Genomic DNA, 13047 nt, shown 5'->3' on the forward strand with positions numbered 1-13047 from the left:
ATCAGCAGTTGCTTGCAGTAGATAATTAACAGTAGCTTCTAGTAGATAATCAGCAGTTGCTTGCAGTAGATAATTAACAGTAGCTTCTAGTAGATAATCAGCAGTTGCTTGCAGTAGATAATTAAATAGAAGATATAGCTTCTACATCCAAAACTTGAGTTTGATCTTGAAAACACTGTAAAATGTGTTTTCTAATGAAAGGAAATTAAATTAAAAATTCAATGACATTCAAGTTCATTAAAAATTATATTAAATATATATATGAGTTTATTTTAAGCAGGATTATGGAAGAACTGGTATGTCCTGCTCCTGGACTTCCCCTGCAGTCCAGAATTCAGCCTTTGAAAAATCACATGACCGTTTCAGACCTCAGGGGAGTGGGCTGAGGGAGTTCAGGGAACACAGAGGCTTTCCGAGAAACCGGAGACAGACTGCAGCAGCAGCAGCAGGGAGGAGCTCCGTCAGCAGCAGGAATAAACAGGGTGGAGGTCTCTGCGCTGCTGCAGATCAGCGGTCTCTGCTTTCACTTTCACTTTCAGCTCTGCGCGGTAACGGGCTGCCTGCCTCGCTGCACCTCTACAACCCAGACGGGCTCGTGAGCTGAGCTAGCTCTGTCTCTGACTCGGTTCCTTCACCCTAAAACACACAACAAGGGTGGGTGAAGCACGCGGTGGGGCACTTGGGACTACCATCGCTGTGACGTCACTGCTGCACATTTCTTTGGACTTCAGACGAATTTGAGGATGGAGAGCGAGGTAGGTCTGTTTTGGGGTAAACAGCAGTGAGGATCTATAGTGTAGGTCTGTAAGAACTGGGGCACACACACACACACACACACACACACACACACACACACACACACACACAAGTAGCGTCAGCCAGTAGAGCTTGCTGAAGGAATAATCCAGGTGGAGCTGATTGATCTTTAGTTCTTTAGATCTTTAGATGAAACCGTGATGAATTCAGCTGGTTTATTAACTTTTGTTAGATGTTCAGCGCGATGAAGGAGCCGGTGTGTCTGATCAGCAGCGACTCGGAGGGACGGCTGTGTGTCGAGACAAAAGCTAAAGAAATTCTGGATAAAATAAAGAGTCAAGTGGTGGTGGTGTCTGTGGTGGGGCTCTACCGGACCGGGAAGTCCTACCTTATGAACCGCCTGGCAGGACAGCAGACAGGTAAGAGCAAACCTGAGAAAGACCTGGAATAACAGTGAGGAGAAAGATATGATGAGTATGGATTTGTGTAATCCAGCTCCGAACCCCAGGTGAGCAAGCAAGTGGGTGGAGCAACAGATAAAACCACTACCTGCCAGTGAGATACCTCACCATGTGGGAGACTGGGGTTCGAGGCCCGGTCTGGGTGTCTAGCTTATAAGAGACCTTGGGCAAGACTCCTAACACTACATTGTCCTTCTTCTGTAATACGAGTAATCTTGTAAGTCGCTCTGGATGAGAGCATCAGCTAAATGCCGTAAATGTAAATGGTGAGGGTGTCATGGAAACGTCTGTTAGAGTAGAAGAAATCTTGAGAGGAACTGAGATTCTAAAGGGGAGCCCATCCTCATCTGGTCGAGGCCTGGGAGCACAGCAAACAAGAGCAAATGCATGAAATGCTGAGATATGAGGTTCTACACCAGCATCGACCCAAACAGAAGAAAGAAAGAAAAACATGGATGCTAGATTGTGTTTGAGGTGATTGGACTCAGTATGTAAAGTACAGTGACTGCGGTATACCTCGCTATAACAGCCTAGCTAAAAAGGAAGGACCAGACGGAAGCACAGACATGGACATTTCCCTGAGAAATTAAATGAGGGGGGCGGTGGGACGACAACATCACCGTCCCAGTTAAACGTCCCAGTGTCCTTAAAAAAGCTCTTCTGGGTGCTAATCAGAGGCCAGCACCCTGTGATCTAAGTAGAGTAATTAACGCAGAATTTGACTCACAGCTAGTGTTGCTAGTTCTGAACCAAACACAACCGTGAGAACTCAAAGTGGGCAAAGCAAAACACACCTGAGGCTGGTGGGACTCTGGGAGCTAGGCTAGCAGTGAGGGAATGAAAGGGATGAAAGGCACGCCCATGAACAGGAATATTAACGTGATCGAGCAGATCGAGGAAGCCTCTCTGACGTCCTCTAGGGATCTCGAACCTTGAACTTGAACACCAACGCACTAGGTTAGCTTAGCGTATTAAATTCTCGGCAATGGGTAGCTAGCGCTAGCCCCTTAAATACGGCAGTCTTTAGGTGAAACATATCAACAGATCAAAGAATATAGATTAAACACACGTGATGATAACCCAACCGTGACACGTGACATGAATGTGAACGACAACCTAAAAGTCTGTGAAGCATGACATGAGCGTGAACGTCAAAGCAAAAGTCCTCAGGAGAGCCTGCGGGCCGCGACTCGGGACCGCCCCCAGGGCGGGCGCGGCGATGCGGACCTGACACAGAGACACAAAATAACATAATCTAAATGAAATCATGCAAAATGCTGCCTCCCTCAACAGATTTATTAAACATATAAAAAAGAATAATTATTAAATAATAAATATTATATGTGATATATAAATATATTAATATATTATTATTATTATTATATTATATATTTTATATATTACATAAGTTTCATATATTGACACTGTCCTGCAAAAATCTTGTATCTCTATTGTTGTCGTTTTTCACCAATGGCATTCTGGCAGTTGTTTTTATATTTTTATATATTTATATATTTTATATTTTTAATAGAAATTCTCCAAAATGACTTTTTACATTGACTTCCACTGAAATAGAGTATATATATATATATATATATATATTTTTTAAAAAAGTGTTATAGATGTAACCATTGCTTTGCTTTTGCTTTGATGACTTTTGATGGCTCAGAAGGAAATCCAGGAAATCCAAGGAAGGGAATCCAAAGTCCACAATATCAAAGGAGATCTGAGACAGTTTCTTTTTTTTATAGTACAAAGTATCCAAACATTCTTCACAAGATTTTGTTTGTAATCCTGAAGTTCAGTGATCTTTGTTCTGCAGTAATGTGATTGGTTTTCTTTTCATGTTATTCTTTGATTTTTCAGGCTTTGCTCTGGGCAGCACCATCGAATCCAAGACTAAGGGCATCTGGATGTGGTGTGTGCCGCATCCCACTAAAGCAGAACACACTTTGGTGCTGCTGGACACTGAGGGACTTGGGGACGTGGACAAGGTTCAGTATTAATTTCCTTTTTTTCATTTCATTCTATTTAGTTCTTCACATTTTCATGGATTTGTTACTTAATTACTACTGAAGTTCTGTTCGGGACACTGTAAATTCACATGCAGAAGATTCCTGATAGACATCCCAATAAAAATGAGAGAAATTAGATTTGCTGTGTTTATGCTCTAAAGCCATCTCTGGAAAATCATTATTTAAACATATGCAATAAATTATAATTTTACTGATGTTTCCTTAATAAAGAAATGAAATGTGGCTCTAACTGCTTGTGATGGGTATTTTCAGGGTGATGAAAAGCATGACACCTGGATCTTCTGTCTGGCGGTTCTGCTCAGCAGTACCCTGGTCTATAACAGCCTAGGGGTCATAGACAACATGGCACTGGAGAAGTTACAGTATCCTTCACCAAATGTTGTATCTCAGTGTTACTGAGCTCTACTGAAGTCTGAGTAGACTGATAAATCACTGTGCTGATCAGTTATTAATCTCAGTGTTACTAAGCTCTACTAAAGCCTGAGTAGACTGATAAATCACTGTGCTGATCAGTTATTAATCTCAGTGTTACTGAGCTCTACTAAAGCCTGAGTAGACTGATAAATCACTGTGCTGATCAGTTATTAATCTCAGTGTTACTGAGCTCTACTAAAGCCTGAGTAGACTGATAAATCACTGTGCTGATCAGTTATTGATATCAGTGTTACTGAGCTCTACTAAAGCCTGAGTAAACTGATAAATCACTGTGCTGATCAGTTATTAATCTCACTGTTACTGAGCTCTACTAAAGCCTGAGTAGACTGATAAATCACTGTGCTGATCAGTTATTGATCTCAGTGTTACTGAGCTCTACTAAAGCCTGAGTAGACTGATAAATCACTGTGCTGATCAGTTATTAATCTCAGTGTTACTGAGCTCTACTAAAGCCTGAATAGACTGATAAATCACTGTGCTGATCAGTTATTAATCTCAGTGTTACTGAGCTCTGCTAAAGCCTGAGTAGACTGATAAATCACTGTGCTGATCAGTTATTGATCTCAGGGTTACTGAGCTCTACTAAAGCCTGAGTAGACTGATAAATCACTGTGCTGATCAGTTATTGATCTCAGTGTTACTGAGCTCTACTAAAGCCTGAGTAGACTGATAAATCACTGTGCTGATCAGTTATTAATCTCAGTGTTACTGAGCTCTACTAAAGCCTGAGTAGACTGATAAATCACTGTGCTTATCAGTTATTGATATCACTGTTACTGAGCTCTACTAAAGCCTGAGTAGACTGATAAATCACTGTGCTGATCAGTTATTGATATCACTGTTACTGAGCTCTACTAAAGCCTGAGTAGACTGATAAATCACTGTGCTGATCAGTTATTGATATCACTGTTACTGAACTCTACTAAAGCCTAAGTAGACTGATAAATCACTGTGCTGATCAGTTATTGATCTGTGTTACTAAGCTCTACTAAAGCCTGATAAATCACTGTGCTGATCAGTTATTAATCTCAGTGTTACTGAGCTCTACTAAAGCCTGAGTAGACTGATAAATCACTGTGCTGATCAGTTATTAATCTCAGTGTTACTGAGCTCTACTAAAGCCTGAGTAGACTGATAAATCACTGTGCTGATCAGTTATTGATCTCAGTGTTACTGAGCTCTACTAAAGTCTGAGTAGACTGATAAATCACTGTGCTGATCAGTTATTAATCTCAGTGTTACTGAGCTCTACTAAAGCCTGAGTAGACTGATAAATCACTGTGCTGATCAGTTATTTATCTCAGTGTTACTGAACTATACTAAAGCCTGAGTAGACTGATAAATCACTGTGCTGATCAGTTATTGATCTGTGTTACTGAGCTCTACTAAAGCCTGAGTAGACTGATAAATCACTGTGCTGATCAGTTATTGATCTCAGTGTTACTGAGCTCTACTAAAACCTGAGTAGACTGATAAATCACTGTAAGGATCTTTTAGGTATTCAGTCATACATTCTCCAGGTATTCGGCACAACTCTACACATATACACAAACACAGGCAATTGTTGATCTCCTGAACAGCGCCCTCTGCAGCTATGTGACAGAACTGACTGAGAATATCCGAGTAAAGGCACAGACGGTAAAGACAGACGGTGATGATGATGACTCAGCAGAGTTCATGCGTATCTTCCCTTCTTTTATCTGGACTGTGCGAGATTTCACACTGGAGCTGAAAAAAGATGGCCGACCCATCACAGCTGATCAATACCTGGAGAGTGCTTTGAAGCTCAGACCCGGTAATGTGTAAAGTGTAACAAAGTCTAAACACACAGATATACAGAATATTGTGAATGTGGAGTGTAATCACACACATAATAATATATCATATTATTGTTTTGATCATTTATAGGTAATTCTGCAAAGGCTGATCGGTTCAACCTGCCAAGGCGTTGTTTGCGGAACTTCTTCGCTGTGCGGAGTTGTTTTGTGTTCCCACGGCCGGCCGGAGGTGACGACCTGAGGAGGATGGAGGAGCTGACGGAGGAAGAGCTTGACCCACAATTTCTGCAGCAGGCCCAGAAGTTCTGTAGCTACGTGTTCAGCAGCTCCAAACCCAAAACTGTCACAGGAGGACGCACCCTCACCGGCAGCGGTCAGTAACAACAGTAACTACTTATTTCTGACCATTTATTTCAACACAGTTCTGGACAAAAAGAGCAAAGATAGGAATTGTGTTGATGGAAGATCCATATACCTTCCATAGAAAGGGGATCGTCAAACACAAAGTACACCAAGTTTGGACTTTCATACTTTTTTAGCATGGACTTGGCAAATTTGAAGACGGGAGGACCGATACCAAGCATAAACAGATTTCACACTTGACCTGATGTACCAAAAAAAGGTCTGGAAAAAGCTCTAGTGTGCAAACGCCCTAAGAGAAGCCCTAATCAGTACCAGGATGAGCTGCAGCCTTGTGATGGGCCTTGTGACAAGCTTAAGGTGATCTGTAATGGCCTGGGTGAGGCAGACCGCAGGTGCTGTTATGGCCGTGGCAGGTCAGGGTCAAAACACAGGCAGGCAAGCACAGAACCAGTCCACAATCAGACCAGGGCTGAGAACTTTTATGGTTCACAGAGACTCTGAGCGTTTACGGATATGGACGGAACAGAGCAGAACCACTGGAAATCATGGGGGCAGAGTAGGTGGAGCCTGAAAGGGGCTTGGCAGTGGAATGGACAGTCCAAATGTGAACACAGGCCACATGGCCCTGTGCCGTACCAGACCAGGCCAGGAGAGGGAGCCATTGTGACAGTGTGTGACCATTTGTCTCAATTGTAATTCAAAGCCTCAGTTCTCAGATGACAGTTTTACACTGTAATGTGATACATTTTAATTATAGAAGTGAAAAAAAGCACAATTTACTTTTATTATCCATGAAATTTCAATTCCAATTCTTCTTAGTGTTGGAGCAAAGCTTATTATTATAAGTCAGTTTCAGGTCTGAGTGTGTGTGTGAATGAACGGACTGATTAATTAATAAGTATTTTGACGGAGTAGGGGTGTAACTATGATGGTTTTACATTGTGTTTCCATTACCATATATGAAATATCCATTTCAATTCCAAATGGAGACCACAGATAAGCAATGTTCTCAGATGTTCTTGGATGAGATGATAAATGTAAATAGTTGTTAAAATAGACTGTTTATTGGTGGTTTATTGGTCTTCTAAATGTGAATATATGAATATTAATATGTGTATCTTGACCCCTATGACTGGACGATGTCCTCTGCAGTTCTGGGCGATCTTGCAGAAGTCTACGTGGAGGCCATTCGTAGTGGTCGTGTTCCATGTCTGGAGAACGCAGTGGAGACTCTTGCCCTGATCCAGAATGGGAAGGCAGTGGACCAGGCCCTAGAGGTCTATATGACCAAGGTCCTGAGCTCTGCATGCTTTCCACTGGACCCGGCCGAGCTTTCCGACATCCACACACAAGCCGAGAGAGAGGCGGTCAGAGTCTTCATCAGCACGTCCTTCAACGACACCGAGCAGGAAGCACAGCTGGATCTCATGGTACCTCAAACACACACACACACACACACACACACACACACACACACACACACACACACCAATATCCTCAGAGACACACAGACTTATTGCTCTCATGATGCAATGCTGCATGACTTCTGTCTCTCTGTCTCTCAGAGGAAGATCCATTCTGAGTATGAGGAGATGTGTCGTCAGAATCAGGACGAGTGTGAGCAGGAGTGTCGCTCGGTGCTGGAGAGTGTGTTTGCTCCTCTGGAGAGTGATCTGATGGAAGGCTCCTTCATGCAGCCCGGAGGATATCAGAAGTATCGGGACACACTCCAGCGCCTCACTGACGAGTACAGGGCACGCACACACACTCGACTCATGGTGCGTCTTCAGAACCTAACGTAAACACTATGATCCCTATATAGTGTGGAAGTCATGTCCAGAAGTATTTGGACAGTGACACACACTTTAACCTCACACACCACCTCAGCTAAAGCAAACAAGATGTTTATTATTATACATTAGTATTATAAGATGCATTTACAGCACTTTTTTACACAGTCTCCCATTCTCACAGGGTCAAAAGTAATTGGACAAGCTAACAATTATCTCAATAATAATGTAATAATATTATATATTTTTTTGTTTGTGAACTCTCTTTTAATTAAAATCTGCACATTTTATTCTGAGGTAAAATAACAGGGTGGTAAACAGTGAAGTAGATCACTTCTTTCTCGTACCGAAGGGACAGCCAGGGGACGGCTGAGGGGTTGAGATGTTTATTTTGAGGTGATCGCAGTTGAGTCTAAGCTCTAGTCCGAAACCCCCCCTAAATGTACAAATAGGGTGTATTCTGTTGTTGTTTGACCAGAACTACAAAATAATAGTTAATTGCCTTTAGGCTTTTCACCTTTAAATAACCCTGGTCCAGGGGTCTGACCCTGCCATAAATGCATACAGTGCAAATTCAGTCCCAGCTATTCCCCAGACAGTAAACCTATACACTAACACTCTCCTATACACAAACATTCATATCCGACAACTGGCTGGTAGAAATGCATCTGAGCATATATAACACACTCTCTATTTTTACACCATATAACAGTTTTAACACACAATATTAAAATTAATTATTTTTTACATTTCAGAGTAATTACTACTACAGACTCGTGGAGGTTCACTGGTAGCATGTTTACGCCGCATATAGTAATAAAGGTTCTGACCTGCTGACAAGAACTACACCACTGCAATACATGAGGCTTATACATGTGGATACATGTGTGTTACCAGTGTGTGTTTTACCTGTTTACAGCATGAGGAGGTGTTGACTGAGTATCTGAAGGAAAAGGATCAGTTTGGGAAGAGTATTCTAGCAGCTGATGGGTGTCTCTCGAAAGCAGAGCAGGAGATGGAAGGTAAACTCTCTCACTCTGTGTTTTAGTCATGATTTACACAAGTCAGGAAAAAAAAACCCTGCAGGTTTCAAGATCGGTTCAAACTAGGGATGCACTGATTCATCATTTTCTGTTCCGTTACAGATACCGATACATGAACTTTGCATATCGGCCGATACCCGATACCGATCCGATACCATTGTAGAGTTAATAAATCATTTACCTGACCATCTGAGAGAGACTTAAGGCCTCAGGATTGATGTAATCAAACTATAACACAAACACAGATATTAATGATTAATTTCTGATCATTGGTCACTAAAATGAATAACTGTGCTGGACCTCGGCTCAGTGCTGTCTGAGCTCAGGACTTTTATTCTGAAATTGGAAGTCTGTGAGACTAAAGGGGAGCGAGCAGCCTCTCCCTTCTCGGTTCTCCTTATATGGAAGGTGAGCTGGATTACTGGCTGATAGCTGATGACGGGTCGAGGGGACAGTGCTGGTCAGATAGGGGGAGTCTTGCTGTTTGCTATGATCTGTGAATGATGTCTGCAGGTTACTCTGATTCTGGGTTATGAAGCCTAGAAAAGGCAGGTTCTGTGAATGGATCGGTCCTTTGGATCAGACTAATTACCCGATACCCGATCCAGCTAATTTTGTTAGTATTGGGACCGATGTCCGATCCTAGTATCGGATCGATGCATCCCTAGTTCAAACTATTATAAGTTAATGTCTTGGATTTCTGGACCTGACCAGACTTTTAGGGTTGCAGAATTTTAGAAAAGCAGCTGGTTAGCCTGCTTGATCATGACTATCAGTTTCGTTGTAAAATGGACATTGATGTTTGGGGGGCACTGTCCTGTTGGAGGTTTTAATCATCTACCTGATGGTTTGGGGTTCTACTCCTATATTCTGAGGTAGTCCTCATTTTCATTATTTCATCCACTTTGTGCAATGTAGCGGTTCTACTGACAGCATAACAGCCCCCGAGCGTGATGCTACTACCACCATGCTTAACAGCTGGTGCAGTGCTCTTGACTGTTGAATGCCTCACCTTTACTTCTCCAAACATACCTCAGGCTGCTGTGGTCAAACAACTCAATTTCTGTCTGATCTGACCGTAGAACTAGCTTAGCTTTAAGGTGTGGATTTTGGATCCGATGCTTATTTCCTGGATGGCAGCCTCTCAGTCATCTCAGTCTATGGTGATGTAAAACTCACTGACTGTAGACGGTGACGCTGGTGTTCCAGAAGCTTCCACTTCATGGCAGGTCTGTGGTTTGGTGGTTTTTGGGTTGTTCCTGACCATCTGAATCAATTTCCTCTCAGCTGAGAGTAACAGTTTGGGTCTTCTCCCAGACCTTGTGGCACAGTGGCTCCACATCCAGAAAACTTGCCCTTGTGTACCGTTGGTTGAACTGCTGATCATGGAATCTGCAGTTGTTTAGAAATGGATCTGATAGATGTTCAGCTCTGCACTGAGCTTCTTAGACTTTCCCATTGATACTGTGTGTTGGTGAATCCAATGGCTGCTGTCAATCAAATATCTGCAGCTTGTTGCCCAGAGAAGATACCAGCTGTAGTCCATCATGATCACTAGCAGTAGGATAAGAGCTCTTGGCCTTGACATGTAAACTTTCAGCAAAGTATATAAATCCTACATCTCTAGTGTGCATGTGTGTATCTTAGCATGTGTGTGTGTGTGTGTGTGTGTGTGTGTGTGTGTGTGTGTGTGTATGTGTAAAATGGTGTGTCCTCTCTCTCTCTCTCTCAGTGGAACGCCTGAAGAGAGAGGCTCTAGAACAGACGCAGAAGTATCTAGAAGAGCAGAACCAGGTCCAGGAGCAGATGTTCAGTGACCAGCAGAAATCCTACGAGCAGCATGTGAACCAGCTGCTGGAGCGAATGGAGAGAGAGCGAGAGCGAGCGCGGGAGGATAATGAACGAGTGCTGGAAGCCAAACTGAAAGTAAGTCAGAGATTCCCCCCGGGACGCCCCGGTCCAGTGCTTTCTCTCCCTCAACACACTCCACTCTTTGAACCGTGCTCTGTTCAGTGTTCAGCGTTCTGCTGTAGCAGACAACACTATTCAGGATTCAGTGTTTTCCAGAAGCCTGAAGATATGTTTCTCCAGATGTTTGAAGTTGAAAGATTTGAATGCACAATAAACACTTAATTACCACATTGTTATGCAAATTATTGAACATGAATTATTACATATGTTTACATGCTATTAGTGTGTTACTGGCAGTACTTTCTAGATGCAATATATTGACAAAAGTATAGGGACACATCTCTTAATCATTGAATTCCGGTGTTTGATTCAGTCCTATTGCCACTATAGGTGTGTAAAGTCCAGCCCCTAGCCCTGCAGTCTGCCTTTATTAACCACATTAGTGAAAGAATGGGAGGTTCTGGAGAGCTTACTGCGTGGTTTAGCTCATACAGATAGTGAGAGAACTTTACTGAAGGAACCACAAACGTCTTATCGCTTCTGGTTCTACTAGACACTAGGAACTAAACTGGTCAGAGTCTAATGCTACACTGTGTGTGTGTGTGTGTTGCAGGAGCAGAAGGCTCTGCTGGAGGAGGGTTTTAAGGAGAAAGCTGATCAGATGCAGAAGGAGATTGAGAGTCTGAACAGGGATATGGAGAAGGATAGTGAGTCTAAGCAGTCTACAGTCAGTAAGGTGGTGGAATCTGTCGGCGTGGCAGCAAGTCTTTTTCTTCCAGGCTTCATCCCCAAAGCTTTAGGTTTTGGTGTCGCCCAACTCTCACGACTTTTCCGATGAACCGGCAGTGCAGAGCGTCAACCTGGGAGGAATGTCTTTTTTTATTTTACAGTTAATAGCACAGCTAAACTCCACTCTTCTGAATAAAGCTGTTGAACTGATTCTTTCGGAGATCTGGGATTATTTGTACAGGCCTGTCCTCCTACGTCCAAAGCATAGCTCTGGACGTAGTTCAGTATGAATGTGGTCTGTGATACATAGAAGTGTGTGATGATTTTATTCTTCCTTACAGACCTAAGAGTCTAAATTTTGAATAGTAAACTTGCACAACATTTATTAAATCACTGTCCCAAACTTTACCATCACTGTCCTAAACTTTACCATCACTGTCCAAAACTTTACCATCACTGTCCTAAACATCACCATCACTGTCCTAAACTTTACCATCACTGTCCAAAACTTTACCATCACTGTCATAAACCTCACCATCACTGTCCAAAACTTTACCATCACTGTTCAGAACTTTACCATCACTGTCCTAAACTTTACCATCACTGTTCAGAACTTTACCATCACTGTCATAAATGTCACCATCACTGTTCAGAACTTTACCATCACTGTCAAAAACTTCACCATCACTGTCCTATACTTCACCATCACTGTCCAAAACTTTACCATCACTGTCATAAATGTCACCATCACTGTTCAGAACTTTACCATCACTGTCCTAAACTTTACCATCACTATCCAAAACTTCACCATCACTGTTCAGAACTTTACCATCACTGTCAAAAACTTCACCATCACTGTCCTAAACTTCACCATCACTGTCCTAAACTTTACCAACACTGTCCAAAACTTTACCATCACTGTCATAAACCTCACCATCAATGTCCAAAACTTTACCATCACTGTCATAAACCTCACCATCACTGTCCAAAACTTTACCATCACTGTCATAAACCTCACCATCACTGTCCAAAACTTTACCATCACTGTTCAGAACTTTACCATCACTGTCCTAAACTTTACCATCACTGTTCAGAACTTTACCATCACTGTCCTAAACTTTACCATCACTGTTCAGAACTTTACCATCACTGTTCAGAACTTTACCATCACTGTCATAAATGTCACCATCACTGTTCAGAACTTTACCATCACTTTCCAAAACGTATACCATCACTGTCCTAAACTTCACCATCACTGTCCTAAACTTTACCATTACTGTAGAGTTGACTTAGAGGTGCAATAATTGGAACTGCTTTATACAGTATGTTCCATATTTATTATCACAGTTACTGACACTTTACTATCTTCATATAATGTATATATATCATTTATAAACATGGGCATATTTCACTTGTTTCTCTTTTTCTTTCTCTTTCTCTCGTTTTAAATTTAAAAGTCTATTAAGTTCATTGTTACATTCTTATATAATTGTTGAAACGGTAACAACTGCAATTTCTAATTCTGATTCTGATCTGCACATCGCTGCTCCCTCTGCCCCTGTTCTCACGTTGATATTTTTTTTTACCAAACCCAGAGCCTGAGTATCTAGAACCACTCCACTGAGAACCCTGGGACTTGCTGGATTACACATTGAGCACACTGAGCTTGGCGACAGGCTTCAAGTGTGTCAAATCTAATAAGTGTGTCAAAGGTTATTGTATTTACATACAAGATGTGTTCTTTA

General features: G+C 42.1%; 1 protein-coding gene across 1 annotated transcript; it reads left to right on the top strand.

Annotated features, from left to right (window-relative positions):
- The first annotated feature begins 445 nt into the window (after positions 1 to 445).
- On the top strand, positions 446 to 11512 carry LOC140560815 (guanylate-binding protein 1-like). The gene is made up of 11 exons (XM_072685372.1): positions 446 to 755; positions 989 to 1175; positions 3084 to 3211; positions 3506 to 3615; positions 5281 to 5483; positions 5597 to 5839; positions 6982 to 7259; positions 7395 to 7607; positions 8539 to 8641; positions 10395 to 10588; positions 11187 to 11512. The coding sequence occupies exons 1-11, from the start codon at positions 744 to 746 to the stop codon at positions 11409 to 11411; spliced, it is 1896 nt and encodes a 631-aa protein (XP_072541473.1). The 5' UTR covers positions 446 to 743; the 3' UTR covers positions 11412 to 11512.
- The last annotated feature ends 1535 nt before the right edge of the window (positions 11513 to 13047 follow it).

Source organism: Salminus brasiliensis, chromosome 8 (genome assembly GCF_030463535.1).
Source record: "Salminus brasiliensis chromosome 8, fSalBra1.hap2, whole genome shotgun sequence".
Taxonomy (NCBI): Eukaryota; Metazoa; Chordata; class Actinopteri; order Characiformes; family Bryconidae; genus Salminus; species Salminus brasiliensis.